The sequence below is a fragment of the Taurulus bubalis genome (assembly GCF_910589615.1).
Source record: "Taurulus bubalis genome assembly, chromosome: 4".
Lineage (NCBI taxonomy): Eukaryota > Metazoa > Chordata > Actinopteri > Perciformes > Cottidae > Taurulus > Taurulus bubalis.
This window is the reverse complement of record NC_136592.1, coordinates 12,451,975-12,464,610: the sequence shown is the minus strand read 5'-3', so window position 1 is coordinate 12,464,610 and position 12,636 is coordinate 12,451,975. Positions and strand designations below refer to the sequence as shown.

The 12,636-nt window shown below is 40.7% G+C and overlaps 1 protein-coding gene across 1 annotated transcript in view; it reads left to right on the top strand.

Annotated features, from left to right (window-relative positions):
* The window catches only part of fam189a1 (family with sequence similarity 189 member A1), a gene marked incomplete at both ends in the record, with an annotated part of 81,872 nt that overhangs the window by 65,042 nt on the left and 4,194 nt on the right, over positions 1-12,636 (top strand). The window contains 4 exons of the mRNA XM_079216723.1: positions 292-423; positions 8,216-8,323; positions 9,981-10,141; positions 11,979-12,114. Coding sequence (XP_079072849.1) covers positions 292-423; positions 8,216-8,323; positions 9,981-10,141; positions 11,979-12,114 — 537 coding nt within the window. The remainder of the gene's footprint in view (positions 1-291; positions 424-8,215; positions 8,324-9,980; positions 10,142-11,978; positions 12,115-12,636) is intronic.

Genomic DNA, 12,636 nt, shown 5'->3' with positions numbered 1-12,636 from the left:
CTCTTCTGATCAGCCGTGTGCCGCAGCCTTTCTCAATCAGAGTTATCATATTCAGTATCTTGTGTGTGTTTAGTTTATCTTGTTGAGTGTTTCACTGTGTGTTCATGTCAGGAGTAATCCCAGCATGAACTACATCACCACGACACTACAAGCTCAGGTCTGATCAGTGCATGTGTCTGTGCGTTTGCTTTTTTGTGTGTATGTATGCGTGTGTCTGTGTGTATGTATGTTTTTGTGTACGTGGCGTGCATGCATGAGTGTGGATGTGTGTTCTCCCCTCCTCCCCCCCAGCTCAAGTTTGACAGCGATGGAGTGTGTGTGTGCTGCGAGCTGCAGCAGCAGAGTTCGAGCTGCAACAACCTGGGAGAGACGCTGAAACTGAACCCGCTGAGGGACTGCAACACCATCCGCCTCCGTCTCAAGGTGGGTGTGACCAGCATGTGATGTCATTGTGCTGATGATGAGGGACGATGATGTTTTCACATGTACAACTCATTCTATACTTGTGAGACTGTGTTCAGACTGCAGGCAACTCAGAAGAACTGAGAAGTGTGTAACTGTTGCACCTGCTGTTAGCCATGGAAATGACATGTTGTGCCACTGACTGCACAGACTGTCTGTGTGTTATTTACAACTCAAAGAAAACAGTTGCGACGTATTCTCATGCCTTTCCCCAATATTTCGTCGCTGTACAAAGAATGGTGTATGTTGGTTCCTGCAGCCCTGTTTTCATGGCTGGTTTTAACCACAAGGAGTGATGTCACCATTGCGAGTGACTGTTTGAAATCCATTTGTATGGCCAGACTAAGAGACAATTTCAGGAAATCTGTTGTATTAAAATAGCAAACCACAATGTGTAAATCTCACTTGTCAAAAATGAATTTCATGTCTTTATTGAACTACTTATTTGTTATTTGCATTCCAGAGATTAAAGTCTCGATGTGGACAAATGGACTTAAGCCTAATTTGAATTCAAGCCACTTGAATGTTATCTACAAACGTTACCGTTCAAGATTTTACTTATTTTTATCCTAAGCTCTAGGGCTGGCAGTGTCAGTGATCGGTACACCACTTTGGTCCAGACTGAAATATCTTAACAACTGTTTTTGTACAGACATTCATGATCCCAAGGTCTTTGGTGATCCCTTCACTTTCCCTCTAGCACTACCATGAGGCGGACTTTACTTGTGTATTTGTGACACATATAGGGTTCATAAATATGGGGAATTTCATGTAAATACAATGCCAATTGTCTTTGTTTAAATACCTGCTAAACATGCCATTCCCTTTCGTATCAGCTGTATTTTGTGTTTAGTTAAAAGTTATATATAGTCATATATACATCAATTACAGAGAAGCAGTTGTCCACAATGGAAATCTAAGATCTCAGCCTCCGTCCAACAGTACTCAATAAATATGTATGAAAAGAATGACGCAAGTAGAAAAATGGGTTGAGATCGAATATAACTTCTGAAAAGTAAAATAATATATTTTGTGGTAGACAGGTGTACAGTAATGTATATGATCATCAGCATGTTAGAGTAGTTGTTGTGAGTATGTTAGCATGCTGACGTGAGCATTTAGCTCAAAGCACTGAGATACCTATGTCCAGTCTCACAGATCCGCTAGCATGGCTACAGACTCTACCACTCATGTTACTTCTCTAATCAGAATGATACCATTAACTTGAGTAACAGTCTGTAGTCGTTTGAAAATAATTATCTTTCAATTGCTCGAATCATCAAGTCTAAACTGAGGTCTCCAAGTTTCTCCTCTCACTTTGTAACATCGACCAATGTGAACAGCCGAATTACGTAAAATACAAAACACTGAAAGTGTTCAGTCTCAGATTAATTGGGCAGGAAGTGGAGAATGGCAACAGCATTTGTCTTTCCCCCAGATGCAGACCTCTTAGTATGCAGTGCGTATCCAGCCTGGTCTGGCGGTAGTTTGCAAGTGCACGATCTCTGTAGATTTATCTTGACTCAATGTCTGCAGGAATGATATACAGTATGTGCTACTGTGTCTTTATTGGATAACGACAAGCATATCCATTCATTTTATGACCCTGATTGATTATAAAACATTGATAACCAAATAAAAGACTTCATAGGATCAAGCATGCTTCTGAAAAGAGGAAAGATCAAGAGCATTTGTCATTTTGATCTTCGCTCATTAAGAAAAATATGGGAATTGGTGCCATTATTAAGTGCCAAAGTTGTCAGATGAGTTGAATTATGTCTAAGAGGAAGCTGTCATGCCCGAGTCCCATGAGTCCATGACCGTTTCAGATCAGCGCGCTGATCCTAATGAACTCATGGTACAGTTGCCATATAGTTCCTCTCTCACTAAATTACATTGCGGGAGTACTGAATTATCACATCAGGTAGACTGAGTAGCCTATTAAACCACCTTAAGTATATTATTCAGTCATTGCTCAGCAGTATCTCTCTTTCTGTTTTAGAGTTTTGTTTTAGCCCTCAGCATCACTATTCATTTTGATGCAAACATGTGTCATTAACTCTTTGCAGACACATTTCCATTCTGTGTTTCTTTTCATTACACTGCCTAGGGCCGTAAATCGTCAGTGGGAGGGGGTATTAAGATAATTTGTGATTTCCTGTAAGTGGGCGGATGTGTAACCTCACTGTGTAACTCACTAACCTGTTTGGCTTAAAGGCAAGGTATCTTGTAGAGGTTAAATGTCTGTTGAGCAGGCATGTTGAACTCTTTCTTCAGAGGTGTCTTTACATTTATTTGTCTGGCAGGATTTATAGTGTAATTATGCACAATGTAGACACAAGGGAAATCACAGAAATGCACCAGCTCACATCTATACTGCAGATGTATTACCATAACAAAAATAGCTCAAATGAAGCTTTCATTTATGTTGTCATAGTAGATGCTTGCAGTTTGACATGAGAACACTTTATTTACTGAAATAAATCACCACCCATCCTTGCAGAGATACACCCTGGACAACAATCTTACCGAGAGCCTTCCTATTAGACGACTGTTGCCTGTACTATTTGTGATGTGTTTGCTCTGGTGGACCCACATCAGCAATTTATTTTGTTGAATGTGTGAGAGAAAACTATCTACCGTAAAAGTCAGGTTACAAGCCGCTACTACGTTCGGTGGGTGTCCCCACTAGTTCCCCGCTGTAGCCAGCTAGCACTGCTGCTAGTTCCCCGCTAACTTCTGCTAGCTCTCCCGCTAACTTCCTCTAGCTCTCCCGCTAGTTCCCCGACTACCACCGAAAGTAGCGGGACCAGCCCCGGCTCGACACCCGACTCGGGCAGAGGGAACGCGAGCAGTAGCAGCAGCACGGGGGAGCTAGCAGCAGCAGCGGGGAGCTAGCAGCAGCGCTACCTTGCTACAGCGGGGACAACCACATAAGAAAGTGGAATGTCTTGCTGGTATATTTTGTTAGTCTCTCTTTAAAGTTCAAAATGAACCACTGACCTTTTTAAATGATACAATCCTGGACTTATTTCCATCTTTGTTTGTCGTGTTTCTGGTTGTCAGCAGTGGTCTTTGCTGCATATTCAAAGCTTTTTTTGAAGACATAATCAATTGGTGTTTGTTTGCCCTAGTTGTGATGTTGGTTGGTGTATCAGGGCCCCGTAAGACTGATCAAGCTTTGTACCTAAGCCAAAAAGGATGGGTCTCTATTGTTGAAGGAGAATTGGCCTTCAATAACGTCTTCCAGGCAGAAATCCAGAGAAAACATCAGATCTATTTTGATAAGGACGCCACTTGATGATTTCATCTGGGAGGACGGGCAGGGTGTGATCTGACGAACAGAATCTCAAATCAGAATCAGAATCAGAAGTAAAAGGATCATTATTGCATATTCTATCTAGGTCTGAGATTAACTTGTTTGAAGGGTCAAGACTCAAGGTAGGAAAAAAGCTGTGCATTTAGTAGTTTATGAAAAGTGGCATCCCGGCTCTACAACATCTGCTGTTTCCTGTCGTTGGAGGTTAGAAAATATCTGAAGGGCTATGCCAACAGTCTGAACTGACCTCCCTGAAACTGCTGTTTGGCTTCCTGGGAGAAATGCTGTTTTTGTTTTTTTTTGCCAGATCCTGTAAAGAGCTGCTAGAAGATGCCAAAGACAGCGGAGGTCAGAGGAGACATCAACTGAAACTTCATGTTGGCTGGAGAAAAGCAGGGTGCTGCTGCACCATGCTGCGACAAGCCTGTCATATTTTAGAGGAAGCAGCTAGTGGAGGCATGTGTGTAGTTTGTGTCTGGTCAAGACATTCGTGGTTCGTGAGACAACAGTTGAGAATCAGTGATGTGAAAACCCAATTAAGTCCCATGTACCGCATGTGACACTTCCAAGGTGCCACTCATGCGGGGAGATCATTCTAGTTATCTTGAATACAGGTCTTGTGGTATCAAATGACCATAGCAGCATTTTTTTATTCTTTCAGGAAAATGATGCGATTACTAGTTTGCGTGTGTGTGAGTGAGTGTGCACCTCTGTGTCTGTCCATGGCTAATGGCACATTGTGCTGCAACAAACTGCATAATGTGTAGCGTGCCCAGTTATGTCTGTATGTTCAAGAACCTCTTTTGGTGGCGGTGATTCACTCTCGCTCAAAACACCTCTTATTGCATGTTTTACACCGCCATTGACTGCCTGCAGACTCCCGACTCACTATTCCTAACTGTCCCCTGGCTGATAGGGGCCGCTAGTGATAATACAGCTGAGTGCATCGCCGCCTCCCAACTATTACTCTGTACCCAGAGACACAGGGACGGGGAAAACAGTTTGCTTACTTATAGTGTTTTGGATTGTGTGTTTAGCTATCGGCTATAAGCTAACAGCAAACTGAACTACCAGTACACACACTGGTGGACCTCACCTCCACTCAGCTGCTGCAACACAGGCTGACAACTTGGTGGGTTTAGTTTAGTTTTTGGCAAGATTGCATGAATTGTCTTTGAGCCGATTGCCTGCATTTATCGCAACTTGTTTTTGAGTTTGAATGCAGTCTGTTGTACAACGTGTTACAGCCCCAGCTGGCCGGGATCTGCTCTCTAGTGAGAGCACCTTTCTCGTTCATGTTTTAGCTCCTAAAACCACATGTTTTGTTTTTTTTGCCATAAATATTGAACATTTTCAAAGCACAACTTGGACATTCACTGTGGTATGAAAATTGATTTGCAGAGGCTGAGACTTGTTTGGATAGTTTATTAGTGAACCGCTTTTATGGAAATAATCATGAGAATTGTATTGTGATCAAAGTTATTTATAATGTCTACTACAGTACAACAAATTGTATATTGTGATGGATTACTTTTCTTTTCCATGTACCATGTACAAGTTAATTTCCTAAATGTACTGAATGAATAATAATAATTTGGAGTAAATGAGTGTTGTTCTATTTAACTATTTAACCATGTTACAGACTACTGTAATTCTCACTCTACATTTGGATTCAATCTCTCATGCCTCTAATGATTTGGGTTTGAGTTTTAAATGTGAAACAGACTTGTGCTCAGTTCTCCAGACTTTCCTCCAACGCAAAAAAAGAGCTCCAAAACTGTTAGCTTCCAAGGCAAACATGTATTAGTTGTATTTTATAGTTGGCACTGCACAACTTCAATGTCGCTGGTTCCAACTGGCATCATCTCATTTTTAACTTCACACAGACTTGATATTTGGCAACTAGTTGCTGGATATCAAACATGTTTGAGAAACTGTTGCAGAGCTGGCAACTGATTCATTTAATATCACAAACTTCAAAGGGAGTGGAAGAGAGTCAAGGGATCTGATTGGCAAAAAGACACAGAGCCTGAACCTCCTTTTATAAGTCGGGAGGGAGGCGGGGGGGGGGCTGCACCCAGACAACAAACCTGGTAGATCTAGATCGGGGGAGTTGGTTGCCTGGGTCCAGACCTTTGAATCTGCCCACTCCACCGAGTTTGTGTGGACTGAAAACAGTGTGTAGCGAGTTGACAATTCTGTCTGATATCCGGCAAGGGAGACGGCTGTCCTCTCTGCAGATTATCAGAAGCCTAATACAAGTTAGGGTATTGTAATGTCACTGTTAATTATGTATGTAATATCATTTAGCTGATGCTTTTATCCAAAGCGACTTACAATAAGTGCAAGTCAAGAAAGTACAATTTCTTCAATAAAGTTAAACCACAAAGTGCTATCCGTAAGTGTCATTTAAGTGCTACTAAATCTAAAATCGAAAATATTGACTTTCTTAATTTGAATATACAGTATAAATATAATGGTGTTTTTGTTCACCTGTGTGGGCGTTGTGATGGAAGATTTGTTTGATCAGGAGGAGAGTTGTGGTTAAATTATTCATTTGTAACAAATAGAGTCTTCAAAGGAATCAAAGCTGTCTTTGCCGTTTATTAGCTTACAAGCGTAAGAAAGTTACACGTATCTCAGTGAGCTGGGGAAGGATCTTCAAACATTACATTGTTGTACATCGTGCTTTATACATGCATACGCGACCCTCCTCTATGGCCCACAGATGACGACAGAGAAGGAATGTGTAGGTCTGATGGCATACCACATAAGGAATTAGGAGAAGAAGAGAGTAGCCTCTCAAGAGACAAGGACCAAAAAAGGTCATGTTTCAGTCCTCTGTCACTCTGCACCTCCACATTCTGCTGTGCTTATAATAATAATAATAGCTAGGATTTATATAGCGCCTTTCATGAAACCCAAGGACGCTTAACAAAGACATAAATAAACATAACAAATGCAACAGTAGCTAGAGGACATAGGCTTTGGTGAAGAGGTGAGTTTTGAGGAGTTATTTGAAGGTGTCCAGAGATGGTGTGTTGCGGAGCTCTATGGGGAGAGAGTTCCAAAGTGTGGGGGCTGTCACACTGAAGGCTCTGTCCCCAAAAGTTCGCATTTTTGTGTGAGGGATGGAGAGCTGACCCGTGCCTGAGGATCGAAGGTTCCGGGACTGTGTGTAAGGGTGGAGGAGGTTAGATAGATACTGAGGAGCCAGGGCATTGAGGGATTTGTAGGTGAGGAGGAGGATCTTGTAGGTGATGCGGGACTTGACCGGAAGCCAGTGGAGGTGGATGAGGGTGGGGGGTTTTGCTTCTGTTCTTAAACCAATTCATACACAAACACATATTTTACCATTACAGTGTACAGTAATTTTGTGGTTGCAGATGTTGCAGGTTGATGCATTTCCTCTGGTTTTGAGATATTTGAATTAAAACAGCCAAAGTCCAAATCTCTGTCACACATTCACCCCTTTTTCTGCCATCTCTCCTCCTCCTTCCTCTCATATTTTGCCAGTCTTACAAAGTTAAATAATAACAAGTCCTGATAATATATAGGGGTTGTGTAAACTACTTTTTTGTCACAGATGAACCTTGAGAACTTAATAAAGAAGAATAGAGTTACATTTGAATGGACTGCAGATCCAGTACAAGCTGCTATCATCCTCTCTCCTCTCAACACGCTCACTGTGCTAGGCGGTTGCTATTCCCAGAGCCAATTACCATGCAGGTGGTATTACTGTTCCTGTGCTCTTCTTGAGAAAATTAATTCATACAGTACAGTTATTATAGGTTAATTTGTTAGGATGTACAAAACACATTTTGGTTTAAAAATGGAGCCGCTTAAAGATGATCATGTTCTACCATTTTAGAAGAATTGCACAAAGCAGTCATAAGTCTTTTCTCTGATTCAGAGTGCTGGGCTAGTATTTCACTGGCATGCACATTTATTTCTGCTGACAGATTCAATAGTGGTTTGTACCCTTGCTGTTCACTGCATTGTCAGTGTGAATGTGTCTATGTTCGTGCTTAACCTTGGATGTTTATGAGGTTGTTTTCCCTGTTGTGGAATTGTTAGGCTTGGCCTCCATGTCGGTAAAGATCATAATGCTTTTATCAGTCTTCAACCTTTTAAATTGTATTATTGAAATAATAACATTGCAGATGAACTTCTTATTACCACACAACTAGTTGTTTGTAGCAGTGCTGTGCTTTTTAAAAGTTGGTTACCTTACTGGTTATGTCAACGCTGTTTGTTTCATCTGTGTCTTCTTCTTTGGTTCTACATTCATCACGCATCTTTAATGAACATACCTTTAACTGTCTTCTCTTATTCTCCTCACCTTCTCTCTTGCACCCTTTTCATGTTTGTTATTGGTCACACTCCTCCTTTTGTTGCTCTGACAGTGTCCTTCTCTTCTCTCCTCTCATGTAGGAGCTGCTGTTCAGCGTATGTGCCCTTAACGTCATATCCACCATTGTGTGTGCTCTAGCCACTGCCATGTGCTGTATGCAGATGGTTTCGACTGATGTGCTGCAGATGGTGAGTGTGACGGAAGACAGCGTCAATAGCTGACCTTATTTTCTTTTCACTCGGAGTACAAAGTAGAGACATTACATTAGTTTCATCTCCATGCAGGTCGCAAGTCAACAAAGATCCATTATATAAATCAGATCTGGCCAAAGGACTGCTGTACATTTGAATATTTGAATATTATGTTGTGTTCTTCTTTAAAGCTGCTACAAACAAATATTACTTTGAGTATGTGAAAGAGATCAATCATGCAGGACCTGTAAATAAACTGTTTGTCAGTTTATCAGCTTTATAAAGTGATTATATGTCAGTGTTGTGTTTGCATCTTGTTCCCACTGAATCTGTTTGGTAAAGCAAATCCCTTAATGCAGGTTTAAACAGTGATGACTACATAGATGAAACCTTTTTAGATCCCTGGGACAGGACCATAGGGACAAGGCTGTTACTCTTTTATATCCATGGCTATTTAGGAAGACAGACTGTTGATAAAAATAAATAATCCCAAACTGAATTATACAGCAGTTAAAAATGGGAATGACACGTAATGTTCATGTTGACATAAGGACTTAATTCCCAGTGGTCCCTGCTTCAGTGGCCCAATTTCAGGCGTTAAAAGCTATGGACAAATCGTTCTCAGAGCTTTTTACTGTCTGTAAGAAGATCTGTGGAAACCTGTAGAAATGCATTTTGGTGTGAATCAATAAGTGGTAATGATCATTGAATCGGGGGCAGTCTTTTTTGTTTAATTGTGTACTAATAATAAACTTTAATTAAACATATGTATTTATATATTACCTTTCATCCAGTGGGTGTAGTTCAAAGTTAAAGTGAAGAAACAAGCAACAAGAAAAAAGAAAGACTGCACGATTGAACCAAATAATTAAATGAAAGCAAATAGTAAGTCTTCTGTAACTACATATGTCTTGCAGACATTACAATAATATATGAAAGTAGAAAATGACAGTACTCTATAGCAGACATGCCAGCAGAAAAGCTATAAATTGAAGTGGCTGAACATGGTTTATTTGTATAGCACCTTTCAACGTCAGGGCAATTCAAAATGACAAAGAGACACAAGGCGATATAATAAGAAAATGAAAAAAGAAACATGAATAGGATTTAAAAAAGAGAAAAACAAGATTGAATAGTAGATGATAAGCTAAAACTAGACAAATCAAACTGTAGAATAAGATGCAGGATTGTCTCTTATCTTTAACAGTCTCGTAGTTTCCAAGAGTGGCCTCGCTTTCCCATTTACCACAAGAACTGTTAACCTTTTGTTTAGCTCACTAAATTTAGCCAACTCAACAGCAGCCATGGCAGCTTGGAGATTAGAAAAGCCGACTGGCTCTGACTGGAAAGTTGTCCTACTTAGAAACGTCTGAGTGAGAAAAGTAAACGAGCAGCGCTTTCAGAGCTGCTCTTGAGGTGTCCCTGAGCAAGGCACTTGACTCACATTTGCTGCAGTGAAGCTTGTTCAGTGACCAACAAGCACATATGTGAATAGCTGCTTGAATTAACTGCTGAGAGGTGCTGTGTAAAGAGACATTAGCTCTGCCATGTCTCCCTGGATGAATTATAATCTAAAATAATGAATGAAGAACAAAGAGTCCAGTACCGTGTGTGATAAAAGCCTGATAATGGTTGTTTTTATGCTGTGTTTCAGTTTATGCCGCACAGAGCGCGAGCTCTAAATGCTGACTGTATGACCCCCCACGGAACAATCCTCCACCAAACACTGGACTTTGATGAGTTTATTCCTCCCATTCCCCCACCACCATACTACCCCCCAGAGTACACCTGCACCCCCTCAATGGATGGACAGAGGTGAGAGGCAAAATACTACTCATCAGCATCCCATCTTCTCTCAGTACTAACACAAAGTGCTCAGTGCTCCCCAAACTCATGGTGCCAATGTATCTTCTGGGATATGGAGATTCTTTTCAGGGAATACACAAGACAAATTGTAATTTGCTAACAAATATAGTCAAAAGTTTACACTAATTAAACGCAATAGCCTACTTGGAAATCAGAACCCCCTTTCGAAATGTCTAAATGCATTGTTGCCCGATATACGTTTACCAATCATGTAGTTTTTTGTTAAATGTTCAGAGACACTTGGCATTGTATCAATTCCCTTCTTTAGTGGAACACTTTGATTGTTGCTGCTATTTTACAGTATAATATAAAACAATACAATTCAGCTGTATTGTGACCGTGGTAGACATGAACACATTAATGACATCCAATAAAACATTGCTATTCTGTGTGCACAAATGATTTAATTAAATTAATTAGAGTGAGTATTACTTACTGATTGCAGTGGGAATAAATGTGTAAATACCTATTGTTTTTTCCAAAGGCAACATGATGCACTTCCCAGAGGGCAGCAATTCAAATTGGGTATCAAGGCACAGCATGTTCTTATAAAAACCGATTGGGCATTGTTTCTGGGATATAAGTTTTTTTATATATATTTTAAGAACTTCAAAATCCAATGTTGCATTGCTTTAGAGACCCTTCTTAAATTGTTTTGCAATATGACGCTAGAATGACGCTAGAATAGAATAAAGTTTCCAGTTTTACACAATGGCACACACAGATGTAAGATTCTCCAGGAGGCTATTACTGTAACTTCCTACCTGCCCTTACACAGACACCTGAAATGAATCAGATACTGGGGGTCTATATGTGGTGTCATTATTTGAAAAATGAACAGCAATGATTGCAACGTTATTAGCAAGGAAAGGATGTGGTCGATTACATCTTCTTGCTGTTGGTACAGCATCTGTCAGTTAAGCAATTTCTCAGGTTAAAAACTGCTTTAACATTTTTATTAATGTAGACCACGCTAAAACCTCCCATGAGATGGTAAATATGCAGATGCCAAAAGCAACATTTGCAGTCAAATCCAGATCCATCATATTAAGCAGCAGTGGCATGTGTCTGTTTGCGATCAGGTTGTGACCATCACATGTGGTGTATTATCATCCATGGTCAGCTCAGAGCATTTCCCTCTGCTAAGCAACTGCGACATGCATGATTCTCAGCTGTTGTGAAAGATCAGTCCAGCCCTCCGTTATCACTACCTTTATTTTCTCAGTCTTGCCAGATATAATGTGCTGCTGCTGAAGCCATTTGGCAGGAAGCCACATCTGTTTGTCAATTATGCCATCAATATAAACAAGGCAGAGGAATCATTTATGGTGTCCCTGCCACGGGCCAGGGATGTGTCATGACATCATCATGCCTCAGATGATTGGTGGGAACTCTCAGGTTGTATTTCATGCTTCGCCACTTTAGAGGAGAATGAGGTTGTAATTAAAAGATATGACTGCATGCATGGCTGCTTATTCTTAATTGGCACCGCATGAAACAGTGGTGGTGCACATAAAAAATATGATACCCATATATATATTCTGTGTTGGGGACAAGAGGATATTTTTCATCCTTTCTTTCTTCATGTTTTTATAAGGCAATATTCTGTACTGTATTTTTACTCGGATATGATGGATTCAGACTTGCTGTGCCAGTTTCTTAAACACTCTGGTCTGTGCGACTGTCTCAGTGTACGTGCCCCTCATTGTATTTCGGTTATTTGAGATGTAATTTGGAATTTATTTTAATGTTTTTGATTAAAACGCTGCTGTTATGCCCCCGACAGAGGAATGCACCTGGACTTCCCCCATTCTCCCTTCAGTGCCATCTATGGGGTTCCTATCAACAGTCCAGGGACACTGTACCCAACTGACCTGCCTCCTCCGTATGAGTCTGTGGTGGGACAGACCCTGGCCAGCCAGGTGAGAGCAATCAACAGGCTCTGCCCTTAAAACAGCACTGTCTACAGGGGCCTTCGTGGACAACCTGGCCGAGGACATTACATTATTGTTGTTTCCAAACACAGCCGGCCATTCCATGAGTCAGTCACCTTCTTTCATGTTTATATACATACCGGTACATGTTACACATATGCAGTAGCAGTAATAATGCTTAAAGTCCTTTGTCATGTTCCATGATACTGTACTTCAATGCTGAGAGCTAAATGCTAACATCAGAATGCTAATACTCACAATGTTTTGCAGGTATAATGTGTCCCATGTTTATCTTAGTTTACATCATTAGCATGCTAACATTTGATACTTTGCAGTAAACACAGTACAGTTGTTTTGCAGGTGAAATTTAATTTGACCTGACGATGGTTCTTGCAATTCCTTCTCTGGGGTAACATGCATGTCTGCACCAAATATTATTTTACTCCAAACCTTAAATGTCAACTTTATGATGGTGCTAGAAGAAAAGTCAGGAGATCAAATCCATTAGGA